This window comes from Macaca fascicularis, chromosome 16 (genome assembly GCF_037993035.2).
Source record: "Macaca fascicularis isolate 582-1 chromosome 16, T2T-MFA8v1.1".
In the NCBI taxonomy this organism is placed as follows: Eukaryota; Metazoa; Chordata; class Mammalia; order Primates; family Cercopithecidae; genus Macaca; species Macaca fascicularis.
The window spans coordinates 13,028,813-13,050,602 of record NC_088390.1 but is presented as its reverse complement, the minus strand read 5'-3'; the positions used below and the strand labels follow the sequence as shown (position 1 = coordinate 13,050,602).

Genomic DNA, 21,790 nt, shown 5'->3' with positions numbered 1-21,790 from the left:
CCACTGCACTCCAGCCTGGGTGACCAACCGAAACTCCATCTCAAAAAAAAAAAAAAAAAAAAAAATTGAGAGATACCACATTCACATAATTTTATTACAGCATATGCTTATAATTCTTCTATTTTATTACTAGTTATTGCTCACGTCTTACTGTGCCTAATGTATAAATTAAACTTTATCATAGGCATGCGTGTATAAGAAAAAATAACAGTATGTATAGGGTTCGGGACTATCAGCTGTTTCAGACATGCGCTGGGGGTCTTGGCACGTATCCCTCACGGATATGGGGGACCACTGTAACGTCAAAGAAGAGGAAGGGGGAAACAGAGAGTTGGGGAACCTAAGACTCCTCACCCCGCCTTCGCAAGCTGCCACCTTCTGCTTGCTTGCGATGTTATGCTGGGGAAGCCTGGACTTCGTGTGATAATCCAGGCAGCCGTGGATGACTTACTTTGTACCAGCGCGATTCAGAAGCCAAACGTGAATGCTTAGAAATGGGGGCAGGGGCGTGGGAAACGACGAAATCCAAGAGGCCTCCAGCGCAGCAAACCCAGACACCCCCTGCACCGCACACCAGCCCGCCCGGACGGCACTGGTCCGCGCTTACCTGGTGCGCTCGGGCCCAGGCTGGAGGCCCAGGCCGGATGGAGAGAGCGCGGGGACCGCGGGGCTGTCCAGGGGCTGCTCCGGCAGCGGCGAAGGCAGGGGCGCGGCCAGCTCGGCAGGCGGGGCGGGAGGCTGCATGGAGGGCGGGGCGCAGGACGCTTTCCGACCGGCCGAGGAGCCTCTTCGGGCCACCCAGTTTGTGTCCATGACTCTCACGCCCATGCTGGCGAGGGACACAAAGACACCGCTTACCCACGCGTGACAGATGACAGGTGACAGGCTCCCTCCCCCACATTCAAGCAGGTCCGCGTTGGGAGAAGAGCAGCGCAGCTTTAGCACCCCGGGGGCCCGGGAAGCGATGCATTGGGGGCTGTGCTCCCAGTGCCCTGGCTGCTCCCGGAGGCCAAGACACAGCCCTGGGCAGCCCGGGCCTGGCAAGAGCGGCCCCCTCACTGAGGCAAGGAGCAGGGCACAGTCGGCAGCGCTGGCGACCACAAGCTGTGCTTCAACCCTCTGCCAAAGCCAGCTTAGGATGATGGCCCGGCAAGCTCCCTGGGTGTAAACTGCCAGCCTTCCTCACAGCGGTATGTGGCCTAACTGGGGGGCAGGGACACTCCTCCCAAGTGCAAGACGAGGTGGGAGGGGCAGCGAAGGGGGGAGCGTGGAACTGACAGCAGGAGACATCTAAATATGCATCCTTCTTTTTGTAACTTGGAGTCTAGCCCCAGCTCCACCACTGCTGGGACCCTGGCCAGGTCACACGTCTGCAGGCCACTCCCGCTTGTCCACACAGCAGGGAAGGGGCTGCTTGTGCCTATGGTCCCTCTGGGCTCTGATTCTATTTTAATGATGGGCACACAGCTTCAAATCAGTCGGCCAAGCAACCAGACGCGGCGCATTCACCCTCTGGTGGAACTCACTACGATGCATAGGTGGCTCAGTTGAAGAGACTGAGCATGGCCTCATAGCTACCAGAGGATACCATACCTTTGGATTTTCCTAAGGCTGCAGGGACAGAAACATACAGATATTAGTTTCAAAAAATCTAGGCCTTCCTTTGGACATAAAGGTTGTCTTTCTGCAAGGGGTCTCTCTCCACGGTCCAGGGTCTTGGGGTGGGATTTTATTGTGCTATAAAATTAATACGATTTAGTTGGTCTCTCTAAAGTTGGTCTCTCCTATTTGTGTAAGGGCAAGTCATACCCTACTATGCACACAGTTAAAGACAACAGTTGAAGAGTTGATATCAGTGTGGAATGGGGAAGAAAGAGGCAGAAGGGAAAAAGCAATTGGTAAAAGTATTCATCTGCTCACTTTTTTTTTTTTGTAATTTTACTTATTTATGGCCGGGTGTGGTGGCTCACACCTGTAATCCCAGCACTTTGGGAGGCCAACGCGGGTGGATCGTGAGGTCAGGAGATCGAGACCATTCTGGCTAACATGGTGAAACCCTATCTCTACTAAAAATACAAAAAATTAGCCGGGCGTGGTGGCGGGTGCCTGTAGTCCCAGCTATTCGGGAGGCTGAGGCGTGAACCCAGGAGGCAGAGCTTGCAATGAGTCGAGATCGCACCACTACACTACAGCCTGGGCAACAGAGCGAGACTCCATCTCAAAAAAAATTTATTTATTTATTTATTTATTTATTTGAGTTTCTCTCTTGTCACCCAGGCTGGAGTACAGTTGCGTGATCTCCACTCACTGCAACCTCTGCCTCCTGGGTTCAAGCGATTTTCCTGCCTCAGTCTCCCGAGTAGCTGGGATTACAGGCACCTGCCACCACGCCCAGGTAATTTTTGTATTTTTAGTAGAGACGGCGTTTCACCATCTTGGCCAGGCTGGTCTCGAACTCCTGACCTCAGGTGATCCACTCGCCTCGGCCTCCCAAAGTGCTGGGATTACAGGTGTGATCCACCACGCCTGGCCTTATCCACTCACTTCTAAGTTACACAGACTAGAAGGTGGTTAGTTCCCTTTCCTCTGGTCTAGGAGGTACTGCTGCTGTCATCCTCAGCCAAGGTTTCATTGACTAAGGTAAGGGCTCACATTTCTAGCATTAAGGGAGAGACATTCATTCATTCAGAGAGAAAACATACACTCCCAACGAGCATTTGTCTCTATCACGTATCTACACAGAGGGATAGGTGTATGAGGGCTACGATGTGCTCACTCTCACCTCCTCCCTGCCAAATGGTCACCTACACTAGTCAGAAGCACAAAACTATTACACCATGAAGTCCTGCTCACCTAGAAAGGTCATATTTACCTTGTAGAGGTGCAACAAGATTTAATAACACCAAAAGTTCAAGTAAGGAGATCTGGTTGTAGCAGGTAGGATGGTGGGATTTAGGTGCTTTACGGAAATATGGGGAGTGATGCTGAAACCAAACTCACAGTGGGATGGGAATGGCTTCCTGATCCCCTTCCTTTCTAGGACCACCTTCTCATGTCTAGTACCATTGCTATTATTGCTCATCTCTGCTGGATGGCTTCAAGGAGGCACCAGGGATGGAGGGAAAGGGGAGGGATGTCTCCTTCCTGGACCCAATAGTTTCCAAAGTCATCTGGGGTCTGCGAACCTTCTACCAATAAACAAACACTTCCTATAGGATATCCAGAAATGCTTTTGGAGGCCACTTGAAACTCTGGGACGGAGTCTGGTTGCATCCCCTGGTATTTAAAGCAGGCTGCCGAGGATCAGCGAACTGTGGTCTGCAGGCTTCAGAATGTATGGGAATGAAAAGAACAAAGAGCTTAACATTCCTCTTGGGGAACGGAACTGATACCACTTAGTTGCAATGGTTGATGAGGATTGCAGGCAAGTGAGATGTTTCACACGGTGACCAGCACAAGGAGCCCTAAAAATGTTAAGTCCTACCCCATCTTCTCCTCCTTGCCCCTTTCTCTTCTACTTGTAAAAGGTTTTCCACCTGGTGAGAAGGTCTGGGTCAGAGTTGGTGGGGGGTACCTTCTATTTCCCCAACAGTACCTTCTAGCATCAGGAATCTCAGACATCAGCCTCCTTGGTGATCTTCTGGTTTACCAAGGGGAGGTGTCAGGTGGGCATGGGGTAGGTACTGGGCGAGACTTGCTAAATAACACTGGCAAAACTTCAGCAGCTGAGAAATATGAGTTCAACATGCTACTTCTCCTCTTGCAAAGAGGCTACAGTGCCATATGCAATCACGACTTTCCCAGCTGAAATGACTTTGTCATAAGAGGGAGCATCAGATGTTCACTGTGAATTCACATCAAATGTTCACTGACATTTTCAGACAGCAATATAAATCTTTACACAGTAAATCAATCACAAAGGTAGCAGCAACGCTCTTGGAAGCCTAAAAGTGCATTTGCCTTCCAAAGCAAGATGGTATATGTAAATGTTCAAATGTCTAGATAAAACTCAACCTGAAGACAGACATAATAAAACTGCTCAGTGTGCCGCCAAGAAGGAGAATCTACTCACAGACGGGGGGATCCAACCAAAAGGTTGTATCAGCAGTTCACAAGCTTCTGTTCATTGTCTTATTGCATAAAGAAACAGTAGCCAGAATCAAGGCACCGCTGCTGTTTCTTTTTTTTTTTTTTTTTTTTTTTTTTGAGACGGAGTCTCGCTGTGTCTCCCAGGCTGGAGTGCAGTGGCGTGATCTCGGCTCACTGCAAGCTCCGCCTCCCGGGTTCACGCCATTCTCCCGCCTCAGCCTCCCAAGTAGCTGAGACTACAGGCGCCCGCCACCACGCCCGGCTAGTTTTTTTTTTGTATTTTTAGTAGAGACGGGGTTTCACCATGTTAGCCAGGATAGTCTCGATCTCCTGACCTCGTGATCCACCCGCCTCGGCCTCCCAAAGTGCTGGGATTACAGGCTTGAGCCACCGCGCCCGGCCACCGCTGCTGTTTCTTAAGAAAGGAGCAACATAGAAGTGGAATTAATAAAACGTATCTGACTCCAGCAGACATCCCTGCATGGATACCTAAGGACAGTCTAGATGGCAAAGATTTCCCATGCTTCTGCTGAAAACTGAGAACAATTTGGCTTTTCAATCCCTTTATAGTTGAATCAAGGTGGAAGCAAGAAGCCACAGGCCAGCAAGAATGTGAAGCACAGGGTTTAGAAATCAGTAAGCAGGAGGCACAAGCCCTCCTTCCGGCTTTTCTGTGACTCCTGGTGGTAGGAGGTAGGGAGCCTACAGCATCTGGGGAATGGAACCTGAGATGATTTTCTCCACTGCTTCTTTTCTTCTTTTCTTTCTTCTTTTCTCTTCTTCTCTTCTCTTTTTTCTTTTTCTTTCCTTCTTTTTTTTTTTTTTTTTTGAGACAGGGTCTTGCTCTGTCACCCAGGCTGGAGTGCAGTGGCATGATCATGGCTCACTGCAGCCCCAGCTTCTCGGGTTCAAATGATCCTCTCATCTCAGCCTCCCGAGTAGCTTGGACTACAGGCACATGCCACCACGCCTGGTTAATTTTTGTAATTTTTTTAGCGATGAGTTTCGCCACGTTACCCAGGCTGGACCACTGCTCTCTTTTAGAGTAAGACGCCAAGGGGCAGGGAATCCAGAGTGGTCACCGCTCATCACTGGGATGCACGGGGCGTGAGTCAGGTGACAAGTCCTCACTTTGGCTAGGTAGTCCCACTGGAGAACCATCTTCCCTGCCTGCCAGCGTCTTATATTTGCATAGGATTTATCATAATGCACACGTGGGTATTTTTCATGAGACAGTATCACGGAATCGGTTCTGGAATGACCTGGGTCTCTAGTCCCAGTTAACCATTCGCTGACTCAGTAGAGCTCTCTCTTCGTCCATAGAATGGAGCTAATACCTCCCTTCCTGTTTCTGGCATTTCCATGAAGACAGTTAATCAATTATTGAGTGCTGAGCTATATTTAGCATGGCCTTGCACCATGACCTGGTGGCAGAAGCTGAGTGATCGGTCATACAGTGGGTTGTAACAGGGTCTAGCTAGCTAAGCCAATGGTGTTTTATGGTGCGGACAAGCTGGAGATTCAGAGAATCGGATGACATCTTGATGGAGGGAATATAAAGGCCTAGTATCTGGCTTGGGTTTTTTGGGTATAACGTGGTGACTCCGCACCCTCTCCGGCTCAGGGCAGTAGGGCTTTGAAAGCAGAGAATTTGGGTATGAATCCTAGATTTTCCAATGACTAACTCTATAATATGGAGGAGTTCTATCAGATTATCCTCCGATCATCCTTTGTAAAATGGAATAATATGCTTCTCTTCTTTCGATTTGTTGTAAGGAGCCAATGAAACTGTGGCCATAAAGCCCTTAGCCCTGACTAAGAAATCAGTAAGATGTAGTGTCAGTGATAATGCTTTGTGCTTATAGGTACCAAGCACATATGACTCGTTTTTAAGAATCTCCTCAGAGAAAGAAACAGAATGAACACAAGTCTAAAATATGTTGATAAAGAGGGGAAGAGGACACTCTACTGATTCAGGCACAGCATGACAGAGATGCTGGGAAGACCCCATCCGGCTCATGTCACCCGGATTTATGGGGTTTCCCATCGGATTTCTTCCGTTCCTAACAGTGACCCTAAACATGAAAAGATGTTTGGGGTGAGTTCTCTGATAGAAATAGAGCAGGGAGGCCAGGCGCGGTGGCTCACACTTGTAATCCCAGCACTTTGGGAGGCCGAGGCGGGCAGATCACGAGGTCAGGAGATCGAGACCATCCTGGCTAACACGGTGAAACCCCATCTCTACTAAAAATACAAAACATTAGCCGGGCGTGGTGGTGGGTGCCCGTAGCCCCAGCTACTCGGGACGCTGAGGCAGGAGAATGGCGTGAACCCGGGAGGCGGAGCTTGCAGTGAGCCGAGATTGCGCCACTGCACTCCAGTCTGGACTACAGTGTGAAATTCTGTCTCAAAAAAAAAAAAAAAAAAAAAAAAGAAAAGAAAAAGAAATAGAACAGGGAACAAAAAATGGGGACTGGAGGTTATTATCAGCACCGTTTCCCTAGGTTTCTTAGTCTTGCAGGGCTCTGCTGAGTTGGATGAGCCAATTTGGGTTTCAGAATAGGGGATGCTAAAAGCCTACTTAGATGATTGCAGGTTTAAGGAACAAACAAAGAGGGGATGCCTGCAAACCCTTCTAAGTCTTACCGCCCAACCCAGGTCATTGGGGCAGTAAAGGAGGCAGGAGTTATCTTGTCTGTAAAGTTCTTTGGAAAACAAAATACACTAGGGCGCAGGAGGCTCAGCCTGGAATTATCATAGCATTTCCTGCTTACAAAGGATTTTCTACCTCCTGGGGAGCCTCCTGCAACCGTCAGCTGTCCTTGGCTGTTAGGATATTTTGTGCTTTGTCCCTAAGCCCTTGGTGTTTGTATATTTCGTGCTTGTAGAATTAGCTCGGTTGCTCATGGTAAGGTGGAGACAGATAAAAACATTCAAGCACCTGAGGTGGCAAGGAAAAGGCTTGATCGGGACACCTTGTCAGTGGGCTCTGCCATGTTGCCACCTTAAAAACATAGGATGTCACTAAAAACTCTGCTTCCTGTACTAAGAACAGCTAACAGGCCGGGCGTGGTGGCTCAAGCCTGTAATCCCAGCACTTTGGGAGGCCGAGACGGGTGGATCACGAGGTCAGGAGATTGAGACCATCCTGGCTAACACGGTGAAACCCCGTCTCTACTAAAAAATACAAAAAACTAGCGGGGCGAGGTGATGGGCGCCTGTAGTCCCAGCTACTCGGGAGGCTGAGGCAGGAGAATGGCGTGAACCAGGGAGGTGGAGCTTGCAGTGAGCTGAGATCCAGCCACTGCACTCCAGCCTGGCCGACCGAGCGAGACTCTGTCTCAAAAAAAAAAAAAAAAAAAAAGAACAGCTAACATTTACCATGTGCTGAGCTTTATTCTAAACACTTCGTAAGCACTATTTCATTTAATGCTCAGAATGACTCAAGTTGGTGCTTACCATGATTTCCCCATTTTGCATATGAAGAAACTGAGGCATTCAGAGTTGAGTAACCAGGAGTTGAACTCAGAGAGAGCCTGATTCTAATGCTCAGACTCTGCTTATAGGGTTATTATTTTCACACAGTGTAAGCAGGGACAAGTAGAAAGAGAAGAGCTATAAATGGCTCCTTGATGCTAGAGATGAAATGGCATGCTTCTTTTAAAGTCTACAACCTCGTAGACCACATAGGGAAAGGATCAGGCCCGGGACCAGTGGAACGACGGCTCAGGGTGCAAGAGGGAAGCAATGAAGTGATGTGTTGGTGAGGAGGTGCTCAGCGGTCAACTAGAGCAGCTAAGGGTAAACCGGTGGAAGATTGTGTCTGCTCACTTCTAAGCCCCATGAACTTAGAAAATGGGGTCATGCCTTTTACTCCAAATGAGAAGGTCACCGGTATTGTGATGGGGAAAGCAAGGAAACCATGTAAGAAAAATGCCTTCCCAGGCACTCCATGATGGCAGAGTTCAGAATAAGCCTGTCTTTGTTGAGGAATTGAGGCAGGAGGGGAGCGTGGACAAATTCAGTTCCAGACATTGCAACCACCGTGTATGACATTCTATTGCGTCTCTGCCCACTAAAAGTTATGGGTTATGCTATTCGGGAGGCTGAGGTGGGAGGATCATTAAGTCCAGGAGTTTGAGACCAGCCTGGGTAACTGAGCAAGACTCTTATCCCCGAAAAAAAAAAAAAGCAAAAAGAGCTGTGGATCAGGATCTTCTGATTCACACTCCGAAGTCTAACCCTGGCCATTATTCAGCCATTGACGCATCCTGGATGGAGACCTTATAAAAATTAAAGAGAAACAAAGACCTGCCCCAGCAAAAAAAAAAAAAAAAAAAAAAAAAAAAAAGGCAGAGTAGGGAGGAGGAGGAGAAGGAAGAAGAGGGGGGAAAAAAAAGGAGAAAAATAAGCCAAAAAGAATATATAAAATTTGGAAGATCCCAGCTCCAAGAAGAATAGGTATCTATAGGTAGAATACACTTATCGCCAGGCAGAATTTTGCTGTGGATCATTCTAGCTGAGTTGTCTGGGGTTAGCAGAACAGACCTCTGAAGAACAGACATCTGCAGTGCTGTTTTTGACTCCCGGTCAGGAAGAATCCTAGCTAGAGGAGGTGTCAGCCAATATATGGCTGTGAAGTGTTCGAGTCTATAGAGATTTGGAAGGTTTTGGTTTTTGTTCTAGAGATCAGTGACATTTGGCACAGGCCGGCCAAGAAAGAGGGGGCAGGGAAACCTGGTAGTTTTCCAGATATCCACAGAAGCTTCTCAAACACCCATTGTAGACATGCATATTCAGGGGCTGTAAGATGAACTGTGGCAGGGAACCACAGGGTCAGCAGATGATGTCCTGGACAGTGAAGGTGAATGAAAAGGAGACTCAAAACTCGTAAGACTTAGCCTGGCCTACACGCACCCAGTGAGGCCTGAATTCAGTATTTTCCAGCTTTTCTGGGAGTAAGTAGCAACCAAGTACCTTATCCTCTCTGGTACATGTAAAGGCCAAGTCCTCTGACAACATTTCAGACTTGCCCAGCATCCGACAATGTCTAACTCCAAGGGAGAAGGCTGATAAGGAGCCTGGACCAAAAACATCCCTCTCCATGTAGACAATCCTAACCCAAAACAGGAGTCACATTTTCCATATTCATACGCAGATGACTTTCTAGGTAAGTTTGTCTTATCATAGGTTCAGGCTCTGAACTAAAATTATTGCATTACTTATCCATGACATAATCTCTTTCAGGGATTTTTTTTTTTTTTTTTTTTTTTTTTTTTGAGACAGCGTGTCACTATGTCACCCATGTTGGAGTGCAGTGGCGCTATCACAGCTCTCTGCAGCCTCCACTTCCCAGGCTCAAGGGATTCACCCGTCTCAGCCTTCTGAGTAGCTGGGACTATAGGTGCGTGCCACCACGCCTGGCTAATTTTTAAAAATTGCTTGTATAGGTCGGGTGTGGTGGCTCACGCCTGTAATCTCAGCACTTCGGGAGGCCGAGGAGGGTGGATCACGAGGTCAGGAGATCTCAGGAGCTCGAGACCATCCTGGCTAACACGGTGAAACCCCGTCTCTACTAAAAATACAAAAAATTAGCCGGGCGTGGCGGTGGGCGCCTGTAGTCCCAGCTACTCGGGAGGCTGAGGCAGGAGAAGAATGGCGTGAACCCGGGAGGTGGAGCTTGCAGTGAGCGGAGATCACGCCACTGCACTCCAGCCTGGGCGACAGAGCGAGACTCCGTCTCAAAAAAAAAAAAAAAAATTGTTTATATAGATGATGTCTCGCTATGTTGCCCAGATTGGTCTTGAACTCCTGGCCTCAAGCAATCCTCCTGTCTCAGCCTCCTGTAGTGCTGGGATTACAGGTGTGAGTCATTGCACCTGGCCTCAGGGATTTTAATGTGGTGTTCATCTCTCCACCACAGGATTGACACAGGACATCCATGTCTGCAATTGCAAAAACAAGTCCCTTGGGGCACTGGTGCAGTTTATCTCAGGTTTTGTGATCTACTAAATTTGGGAAATGATGCATGCCGCAGCCCCCTGTGGAGGTCTGTGGCTTGTAACAGTGTGTTAAAGACTCTAAAAAGTCATACACTAAAGAAACTGGCTTCAATGTGTTGATCAGGTGTTTCAGGAACTTATTACACATCAGATTCCACCCTCCTCCCCACTCATAATATAACCAACCACCAGTGGAAACTGGTATACCATAAGGCACAGCTTGAATTATTCTAGAACTCTCTCAATCAAGGGTGCCTCTTCCAAATTACTGAACATCTAGATTAAAAATCCACCGGAGTGGGACAAGCCCTTTGCAGTGCAACTCTCAAGGACAGTCTGAGAATGGGCTACCCACTAAACAGAGCTCAAGGGAGGCTGCTGGCCCTGGTGTAAATATCCCATAGACCTTCTGGGTTGCTGTCAACTGGCTCTGGTAGAGAACGCCTGAGGATCAGACCATGCTGGAGCAAGTGTAATGGCTGGAGGTGCGTCGGGTTTCAGGCCTGCAAAGAGGAGCTGTATGCTGTTCGTCTTCTGAGAATCAAGGCCTGAGGTAGCTGGATCTCCATGGCAGATCGCCGGCCCATCGGGATCTGATGGGGTCTGTGGGGCAGCTTCACAGATGCTCTCAGGGCCTTGTCATCCGTGGGTTTCAGGCTATGAGAGGCTAGAACTAAGCAGGGGCAACAGAACAGATAGACAAGCCAGCAGGGCAAGTGCAGGAGCAGGGGCCAGAGCCAGAAAGAAGAAAACAGGCAGTAGGGAGGAAGGTACTGAGGAAACACAGAGGTAGGGAGTGGGCAGTGGGCTACTGAAGTCTCAGATGGGCATCTTGTAGAGCGTGGAGACAGAGAGGAGAGGAGAGAAGGGGAAGATGGTAGCTGTCCGACAGCTATCGGGAAGGGAGGGACATGATGCTAGGGAGGAGGACACATTAACCATGGCACTTCTATTCTGTTTTCTTGAGATGGAGTCTCACTCTATCGCCCAGGCTGGACTGCAGTGGTGTGATCTTGGCTCACTGCAACCTCCTCTGCCTCCTGGGTTCAAGCAATTCTCCTGCCCCAGCCTCCCGAGTAGCTGGGATTACAGGCATCTGCCACCACGCCCAGCTAATTTCTTTGGTATTTTTAGTAGAGATGAGGTTTCACCATGTTGGCCAGACTGGTCTAGAACTCCTGACCTCAAGTGATCCACCCACCTGGGCCTCCCAAAGTGCAGGGATTACAGGCGTGAGCCACTGTGCCCAGCCTGTCACTTCTGTTCTTGCCTCTGGGCTTCTCCACGGGTCCCTCAACAGTCCTGGCCCAGCTTGTCCAGGCTCATTTGGGTATGCAGCCAGTGGAGGCATCTGATAAATGCTTAGAGTCCAAAGCCCAATGCTGGCTCCATGGGTGCTCCCTCACCAACCAGCAAGAGAGTGTAGACACTTTGGCAAACTCTTTTGAAGGCGGTAGAAAAAACGAATTGATTTGACCAGGAAGTCTAGCACTGTCAGAGAAATAGAAGGGACTGTAGAGTTACTTTCATTTATTATTTAGGACTAATGACCTAAGACACACATTTCACTATTCTATAAACCAATAAAACAACTCAAACAAAAAAGACACTAAAAACATAGTCTGCACCCAAAACTTTCTAAGAAGGAGTTTAAAAAGCACAGAAAACAATAGGGTGATTTAATACTTTGTTGCTCAGAGTGCTGGCAGAGTTAGGACATCCTATATATCACACCAACACTCAATAGCTAAAGTAGGAAAGTTTTGATAAATAATAATAATTAAAAAAAATGTACCATTGCCAAATGCTTTATTCAGAGTGGCAAAATTATTCAGTGGTTCCCAATTCCAGCACATTAGAATCCCATACTTATTCCAGGCCAGGACATTGAAATCAGATGGGGAGATTTGGGACAGGTGACGGGGTTGCAGAATTTTCTTTTCTTTTTTTTTTTTTTTTTTTTAAGCTTGTTCTGGCTATCTTTCTTATGTAACAAACTACCCTAAAACTTAGCATGACTATCTGGATCACCAGTCTAGAGTTCTGGCAGGGCTCGGCAAGGCTGTCCTGTCTGCACACACGGCATTGGCGGAGGTGGTCTGACTTGGGCTGAAGACTCCGGGATGACTCCTTCTCAGAGCTTAGAGTTGTGCTGGCTGTCAGGACAGTGCTCAGCTGGGCTTGAGGGTTGAGGACTTCCACTTCTCTCCAAGGAGCTGCTTGGATTTCTTTGTAGGATGGTACTGGGCTCCAAGAGTGACTGTCCCCAGAGACCCAGGAGGAATCTACAAGGCTTCTTCTGACCTGGCCTCAGCAGTCCCAGAACATCACCTCTGCCACATCCTACTAGGTCAAGTAACTCACCAGAGCAACTCAGACTCGAAGGGAGGGCACTCAGATTCCAACACTCTCTGGGAGGACAATCAAAGCATCTGCTGCCATCTTTACCAAAGCTCTTGGTGTGGAGCTGCAGTGGACAACAGCACTGGCTCCCTGTGGCTGCTATCACAAGAACCAACCACAAGGTTGGTAAACAATGGAAATTTCTTTTCTTTTTTTTCTTTTTCTTTTTTTTTTTTTGAGATGGCGTTTCGCTCCTATTGCCCAGACTGGAGTGCAATGGTGCTATCTCGGCTCATTGCAACCTCTGCCTCCTGGGTTCAAGTGATTCTCCCGTCTCAGCCTCCCGAGTAGCTAGGATGACAGGCATGCGCCACCATGCCTGACGAATTTTGTATTTTTAGTAGAGACGGGATTTCTCCATGTTGGTCAGGCTGGTCTTGAACTCCCGGCCTCCGATGATCCACCACCTTGGCCACCCAAAGTGCTGGGATTACAGGCATGATCCACCACGCCTCGCCCAGAAATTGATTTTCTAAATAAATTAGAGTCAGTATTACCAGGTGGAAATCAAGAAGGGAGCAAGGCTTTGCTCCCTCTTCTAGCTTCTGGTGGCTGTTGGCAATCTCTGGCTTGTGGCCATCTCTTCAAATTTCTCTCTGTTCCATCTTCACATTTCCTGTGTGTGTGCAGTAAAATCTCTCTCTGCCTCCCTCTTAATAAGGATGCACGTGATGTCATGTAGAGTCCATCTTGATAATCCAGAATCATCAATCTCCTTATTTCAAGAGCATATGCAAAGACCTTTTTCCAAAATAAGGAAATATGAATAGTTTCCAGGGCTTTAGATCTGTTTTTCTTTAGTGGATAGGCATTATTTAACCTACCACAATGATGAAAAATGTATATAGAAGCTCCTGAATTGGACCCCAAGCCCTGCTAAAGAAACCCAGCTTCCTGCATCATTTTGAATCAGAAAGGCATCAGGACCAAAGCCCAGAGTTGTGAGGGGAGTAAGACGCTTTGTATGACATCTAGGACATAACAGCCATCAGCCTAGGAAAGTGTCACTGACACAGACGGGGAACTTACCATTTCTTTGCAATTTTACCCAGTTTTTCTGCCTCTAATTTTCTTTTTAAATAAGTATCTGCTTTATTGATATATAATTCATATATATATCTGTTTTTTTAACTTGGCCAAAAGCCTTCAATAACATAAGCTTTAATTTGTCAGGGTTTCGATGAGCAGTGTGAAGACCTTAAAATGCATCTCATAGATTTCAAAAGATCAGAAATGGGGCCAATATAGAGAGCTGCCGTAATGTTACTAAGATAACACAGGGACTCAAGAGATGTAAATTTCTTTCCTCTCCCGCAAACACCCACAACTTTAGGTTTCTCTTTAAGGTCAGGGAAGAACTGATCTTCTATAATTCACTACAATTCCTTAAAACGTACGCACAAATGCTCTACCCCAGACAACTCAGGGAGAGCCACCCTAAACCAGTAAGACCTTCATTGAATTTAACGTTTTTTTTTTGGAGACAGAGTTTTGCTCTTGTTGCCCAGGCTGTCACGCAATGGCACGATCTTGGCTCACTGTAACCTCCACCTCCTAGGTTCAAGCGATTTTCCTGCCTCAGCCTTCCGAGTAGCTGGGATTACAGGCATGTGCCATCATACCGGGCTAATTCTGTATTTTTAGTAGAGATGGGGTTTCTGCATGTTGTTCAGGCTGGTCTCGAACTCCTGACCTCAGGTGATCCACCCGCCTCGGCCTCCCAAAATGCTGGGATTACAGGCGTGAGCCACTGCCCCCAGCCTGAATTTAACATTTAATACACATTTTGAAACATATATTTTGTTTCACGTACAACAATAAATTATGTAATAAATTTCCTGTACTCTTAAAGTAGATGGTGGCAGTTTCAACTTTAAATAAGAATAGTATACAGAATGGACGCATCATTTACAAAATTCTTAAGCAGGAGAGCTTGATCAGATATAAGGCATCTGCTTAAGATATTGCTCAAGTTTTTGCATCTGCCTGCAGATAGTGGGCCAGTGAACTCTGAGTACCGCAATGCACCTGCAGTGGTAACTCTCTCTTAGAGGCCATTTGGAGTGCACCCAGGAGGCACTGGAATCAGAACAGATCTGGCAGAGAGGATGGAGGAGGGATGGAGGGGCACATTTTGGATGTAGAAACACCTAGAATATCAGGAGTGCTGTATCACCCAGCCAGGACCAGAATTTACCCTCAAGAGCATCCCTTCAGCTTACAGAGATTTCACAAAGGACCTGAGTTAATAAGATTTAAAAACAAATTCCAATGCACTCTCCACTTTTCTCTGTCTCTCTCAGATTCTAAGTATATTCCTTTTTATAGATTAAAGACATTTTTTCTGAGGCCAGGCACACAGTAGCTCACACTTGAGACCCCAGTACTTTGGGAGGCCGAGGCGCGAGGAACACCTGAGGTCAGGAGTTCGAGACCAGGCTGGCCAACATGGCAAAACCCCACCTCTACTAAAAATACAAAAATTGGCCAGGCATGGTGGCTCCTGCCTATAATCCCAGCTACTTGGAAGGCTGAGGCATGAGAATTATTACTTGAAACCAGGAGGCAAGGTTGCAGTGAGCCAAGATTGCACCACTGCACTCCAGCCTGGGTGACAGACAGAGACTCTCTTTTTTTTCTTTTCTTTTTTTTTTTTTTTTTTTTTGAGATGGAGTCTTGTTCTGTTGCCCAGGCTGGAGTGCAATGGCACAATCTTGGCTCACTGCAACCTCCGCCTCCCAGGTTCATGTGATTCCCCTGCCTCAGCCTCCTGAGTGGCTGGGATTACAAATGTGCACCATCATGCCCGGCTAATTTTTGTATTTTTAGTAAAGACAGAGTTTCACCATGTTGGTCAGGCTGGTTTCGAACACCTGACCTTGTGATCCGCCTGCCTCAGCCTCCCAGTGCTGGGATTACAGGCATGAGCCACCGCGCCCAGCCGAGACTCTGTCTTAAAACAAAACAAAAAAGAATGCAATGTTTTCCTACTCATTTGAATTTCTAAGAATTTCCATTTTTTTCTTTCTCCACCATGTGGAGAACAATAAACACCAGCATAGAGCACACAAACAACTCCCACCTGCCACATACAAATGGTCTCTGATAGGTGAAGTAACAAAGAAGAAATATTGGCCATTGTGAAGGCTTTACCATCATCCCAGGAAACAAGCCTAGGTCTAGTCTGCCAACTTTAGTTCTCCAATACCAACTCCCATTCAGAAAGAAGCGGGGTGAAAAGTAAGATTCACACACCTCTAACAGTTCTTGGATTTTCAGCCTTCCCTCCTGTGCCCTTTAGGCCATGGACCTTTCAAGCACATCCTTCTGGCTGCCCAGTGGTCTGTCAGGAAAGGGGAAGGTTCTAGCTAGCTTACTTCCTATTATCTGCATTTCCGATACTCCCATTCAATGCTTTATGCTCTCATCTATCCTAAAGGAGCAGTTGCTAAATTTTATTTTACAGTAGTAATTTTTAATTTCTAACCAAAGTTTACTGAACTGACTTGCCTGACCCACACAATATCCTCCTGTAAGAGGTATTCGTGGATGCCTGCAGCTTGCTGAACACGCTCATTAGTCCACGTCCTCTGGTTGCCATGGCTGAGCTGGTGCTTACTGTGAGTCAGCTGTGCTTGTTATGAAACCTGTTTATGCCCATCTTTCTTGCTATGGGAATCATTATGTAGTTCAATATTATATAAACTAATTTAACATGAGTGTGGACAGGGTTGTTCCTATGCAAACTAAACTGAATGTACTTACAAGCCTCTTAATAACTGCATTGAAGTAGTTACGGATGTTAATATGAAAAGATAGGAAAACATCTTAAAAACCTAGAAGGATTTTACACTCAGCCTGTTTCAAGTTTTAGGCTGAAACTGGGAATGTTAAACTACATTAAATGTATTGTTTATGCCAGGATGCTTCTGAAGAATGCAGATGAGCCGATTTATAATCAAAGTAAAGCCACTACAAATTCTGGAATTGATCTGCATGTATACATTTTGATTCCAAATAAAGTGTGTATGTATTTTTTTTAATTCCCCTCAGTGACTATTTTTTCTTTCTTTTGATGAGAACTAATTAATACTGATCACAACCGTGTCAGCTAAGAAGGCTACCCTGACCTCTGGTCTAAAGGGAGGCAAGTCAAAGAAACTCATCCTAGACAGAGCAGATACAGTTTAATTGCTACGAGTCACCTAAACTGCTAAGAGTCAGTGCAGCCTTCCCATAATTCTGTTTTTCTTATGTGTCACCCATCCACCCCTACCACCTCCCCCAATCCCCAGTGCTGAGAAAGAGATACCAGTTCATACCCATCCTTTTTGTAAAACTCCAGCATCATATTATCTGTGGCGACGCTGAGGGGCCGGCGGGCCTGCTCGGGCTGGCGCCGGTCAGCAGGGTCCATGTCTGGGGAGGGCATTGAGCTGTAGTTGGCATTATGGTTCACGTGGACTGGACTCCCATAATTGCCAGTAATGTTGAACTCTATCTCTGCGGGGAAGAAAGAATTGGTACACGTGAACTCTTGGTCTGCCATACCCTTCCTGGTCAGGGAAGGAATGAGTCCAGACACCCACTCCCTCATATGTCATCCCTAGAAAATTTCATCCCATGGTTCCACATATTAATTCACCTTATTAACATAATGCATCACATTAACAGGCCAAAAAGGGGAACACGTGATCACCTATATAGGCATTTAATAAAGCAATGTCAATTTGTGATTAAAAAAAAAAAACTTTGTAAAAACAGAAACAGATGGATACTTTCTGAAATATATGAAATCATCTTTCTAAAACCTCGTGCTTAGGACTGAAAGCCGACAGCTGTCCTAATCAAATCAGGAGAAATGGCAATGCCCACTATCACTACCATTACTTAACACCATTTAAGAAACGCTAGCCAATGGAATTAGTCAAGAAAATAAAGAGGCAATATTAATATTTATAGATGATATTGCCTTTCTGGAAAACCATACAGAATAAATTCAAGATACTAGAAATAGAGATTTCATTAAAGTTGTTTTTAGGCTGTCAATGAGATACACAGAAGTACTCATCCCATCCTTTCCTAGTCAATGAGAATAAATTAGCTCTGCACAATTCTGCCTGTCTGCAGTGGGAATGAATTAGCTCAGCCACTGAACCTATAGGATTATTGTCTTGACTCCTATCTCCTTTATTTCTTTATCTCGATTTCCCACACCCACCCAACTCTGTTATCAAAGCAACTTTTAGGGAGTCGGCAGTTCAGACCTTAAAACACATGAAGCAAAAGCAAGACAATCAAAATTCTTCAATGTTAGAACAGCATTAATTGATTACCTCTAATGGGCAGAGCATAGAATTACTAACATATCCCCACGTGCCTTAACAGCTGTTGCAACACAGCAAAAAGCATTCTCTTAATGTCTACCAAACATAAGGTACAGAACGAATTATTATTTTTTTAAGCAGATGCCGAATTTAGTGTAACAACTGCTATCTCTTCAAAGCTGTCACCACTAAGAGTCATCCGCTTATGGAGTGAGGCTTCTGTGGCACAGAACATCTCTGAAACTCCCTCTTAGGAAGCTGCCTTCAGAGCCTAATTTTGAAGCAGGAATAAAAGAAAGAATCTCATTGCCTTTGAGATTGAACCCCACCTTCACATGCTGAGGGACAACTCAAAGGGCACAACCTAGGGTAGCAAAAGGGGGGTCTGTAAGGCACTCAGGTGATCTGTAAGTCCTGAATAAAAGTCCCCATCCATCTCAGGACCCTGTCTCCCTCTGCATCTACAAAGTGAAGGATTTGGGTCACAGGATCTCTCTTTCCTCCCTGCCCCAGCATTCTAAGATTTGTAGATTTGAAGAAACCGTGGTATGGATATTAGACCAGTAAAATCCTTGGACCTGGTTAGTACAGGCAGTGGACACCTTCAGGCCAGAGTGTCCCTTGAAATAGAGATTACAGGCCGGGCACAGTGGCTCACTCCTGTAATCCCGGTACTTTGGGAGGCCGAGGCACGTGGATCACCTGAGGTCAGGAGTTCAAGACCAGCCTGAGTGACATGAAGAAACCCTGTCTCTACTAAAAATACAAAAAAAAATTAGCTGGGCATGGTGGCGGACACCTGTAGTCCCAGTTACTTGGGAGGCTGAGGCAGGAGAATGGCGTGAACCTGGGAGGCGGAGCTTGCAGTGAGCCAAGATCGTGCCACCGCACTCCAGCCTGGGCGACAGAGCGAGGCTCTGTCTCAAAACAACAACAACAACAAAAAACAAAACAAAACAAAACAAAATTAGTCGGGCGTGGTGGCGCACGCCTGTAATCCCAGCTGCTCAGGAGGGGTGAAGCAGGAGAACTGCTTGAACCTGGGAGGTAGAGGTTGCGATGAGCCGAGATCGCACCATTGCACTCCAGCCTGGGGGACAAGAGCAGAACTCTGTCTCAAAAAAAAATAAAAAAAAATAGAGACCACAGAATAGGAAGCTGCCATGACTGTACCCTGATATGTGTGTGCCTTTGTGTGTGTCTGCATGTGTGTGCGTGTGTGTGTGTGTGTGTGTGTTTATAGGGGAATCAAAAAAAAAAAAAAAGTCTGTGGGCAGTGGTACTTGGCTTCAAAGGCTCAGAACCTGCAGTGATATTCCTGTTGTCTGCCTCTTGCCCCTATACCTAGGTGCTGTCACCTACCCCCAGGGAAGAACCAGTCCGCATGCTGGATGATAGGTTCGATGATCCCAACAATTTGCAGCGACACTGTGGTCATCATCTCTGTAATGTTCCTGTAAACAGAGAGCAGAGGCAGAGAGGGTGGCATTAGCAGCTGAGGCAGGACTTGAGGCCCAAGGTCCTCTGGCTGCAGAGCCCAGGAAGGGGCCCTGGACTGGAACCCTGCAGGCGGAGGTTTGGGAGCAGACTTTCTCTTGGGAGGGACACTTCACCTTTCTGAACTTCTCTTTTCCCATCTGCAGAATGGGGATAACCCCAGGGCACATGAACAAGACCTACACAGCCACTTTCAACGTGAGGTGTGATTCTCCTCCCTGCCATCCCTGTGATTCTCAACCTCTTTCCAACTGTCCTGTCTCTGGAGACAGCTCTCTATCCCTCCGAATCCTGAGGCTGGGATGTGTCCTCTTATGACACAGTGTAAGAGCTTGCGTGGCCTGTGTCACCGTGTCCGACGCCCTCCTTCCCCCTCATCCCAATGCTGACTTAATTAGCTCAGAGAAGACCCTGACTCCAGACTTGGAGCTTTTGGACCATCAACAAAAAGAAAGATCTGCAGAATTCTGTGCCTCTTCCTCAGCCTAAAAGAGGAGCAGGCCAACACAGAAACAGGGTTTGGAAAATACACGAGGCTGGCGCTCAGCTGGGGCCCCAGCTGTCCTGCCCACCCTGCCCAGGCCCTGCAGTCCCACTCGATCACCCACATCGCTTCTCCACCCTGTACTCACCCTTCTGCTTGTGGCCATAGGAGGTTAGGTCCTAAAACAATTGCCATGTTACTGGGAGTCATCTTGTTTACATCTTGATATTCTGACAGCTTGGATAAAAATTTGATCAAGTATCTAAAAGAAAATTAGAAGGGCCAGGTTCAACCAAGGCTCAACACCAGCCAGGTGCCCCTGGGGACTGGATAGAAGCTTCTCTCATGTCACATATCTCACTGACTAGGAGACTCATGCACCTGTAATGTAATGAACATGGCTCATGTGTCAGAAAATGGAAATTCTGCATCCCCTTTCCAAAAACAGACAGGCTCAGATCTCACTGGGTCAGGTGTCAACATGTACTTCAACTAACACTGGCCAGAAAGTCTCCATCTTTCCTTCTGACTCAGTATATAATGACCTGAAGTGCCTCACTTTTTACAAACCCCACTACTTCTTGCCATCTTCCCTGTGTGCAGGAGTGATCAACAGTATGTCTAAGTACCTTTGGCAGGAACATCTACGTGCTAGGGGTGGTGTTTCCTGGAGTTACCCTCAGTTGGGTGCTCTAGAAAGATCTAATAAAGAAAAAGTCCAACACAGACTTAGCATATGATCCAGCAATTCTCTCCTAGGGATATTACCCAAAAGAAAGCTGTCCATACACAAATTTGTACATGAATGTTCACGGAATCATAATTATTAATAATAGCCAAAAGGTGGAAATGATCTAAATGTCCATAAAGGGATGATCCGATACATTAAATGTGGTATGTCCATACAATGAAATATTATTCAACCATAAAAAGGAACGAAGTATTGGCACATCCTGCAACATGGATACACCTGAAAACAGTATGCTAAGTGAAAGAAGCCAGACACAAAAGGCCACATATTATAGGATTCCATTTATATGAAATGCCTAGAATTTCTATGCAGATCTATGGAGCCAGAAAGTACATTAGTGGTTGCTTAGGGGCATGGTTGGGGAAACAAGGAGTGACTGCTAATGGGAAGGGGATTTCTTTTTGGGGTAAGGGGATCTCTTTTTTAAAATGAGACACCAGTTAATAGTTGCAAAACTATATGAACGCACTAAAAACTACTACATTGCACATGTTAAAAAGGTTCGATAGTATGAAAATGATAGCTTAATAAAGTTATTTTATCAAAACAGCCAACAAAGAAGCTATATAGAAATAAAACAAATACAATGAAGAAGCTATGGGCAAATTAAAAAAAAAAAACAGCTTTGGCAAACCACACTCAAAATCTGCCAGGCCCCGACAAGAGGCCCCAGGACCCCCAGAGGACATGCTTTCTCTGGCCTCTCAGTTACAACAGGCTGTGGTCCTAAGCCCATTTTGCTTGGATCATAGCGAAGCGATTCATTCGGGATTTTCTGCTCACCTTCATCAGCCCGGTAGAAAGTCCAGCAGACTCATGTCCTACCATGTAATCACTTAGCTGTCACTGTGAAAACTCCACCCACGGCCTCTCCTGGCCATCCCTCACCCTCCAAGAGGCCACACAGGTCTGGACCAAGATGTGGGACTTAAGCTGAGAGCTTAGGCCAACCCATGGACTGACCAGTGGCCTAGGGCTATGGTCAGCAACGTGCCAAGAGTTGAACCCATCCAATTCCCGCTTTCGGGACTTGATTTGTAATATACATACAATTCACTACTTTAGCCATTTTTAGATGTACAGTTCGGTAGCATTAAGTACATTCACAGTGTTATGAAACTATCACCACCATCCATCTCCTGAATGTTTTCATCTTCCCTAGCTAAACTTTGTCCCCATTAAACAATAATCTTGGCCAGGCGCGGTGGCTCATGCCTGTAATCTCAGGACTTTGGGA

General features: G+C 46.6%; 1 protein-coding gene across 10 annotated transcripts in view; it reads right to left on the bottom strand.

Moving 5' to 3' along the window:
• The window catches only part of ARHGAP44 (Rho GTPase activating protein 44), a 203,354-nt gene that overhangs the window by 16,498 nt on the left and 165,066 nt on the right, over nt 1-21,790 (bottom strand). For 6 of the 10 annotated variants that reach the window (XM_065532790.2, XM_005582935.5, XM_065532791.2 and 3 more), the window contains 4 exons: nt 19,951-20,064; nt 19,184-19,275; nt 16,817-16,997; nt 608-829 (listed from right to left, as the gene is read on the bottom strand). In XM_065532790.2, coding sequence (XP_065388862.1) covers nt 608-829; nt 16,817-16,997; nt 19,184-19,275; nt 19,951-20,064 — 609 coding nt within the window. Of the gene's footprint in view, nt 1-607; nt 830-1,593; nt 1,612-16,816; nt 16,998-19,183; nt 19,276-19,950; nt 20,065-21,790 lie in introns of all 10 variants that reach the window. The other 4 variants (XM_005582936.5, XM_005582934.5, XM_074018614.1 and 1 more) reach the window with 1 other exon arrangement.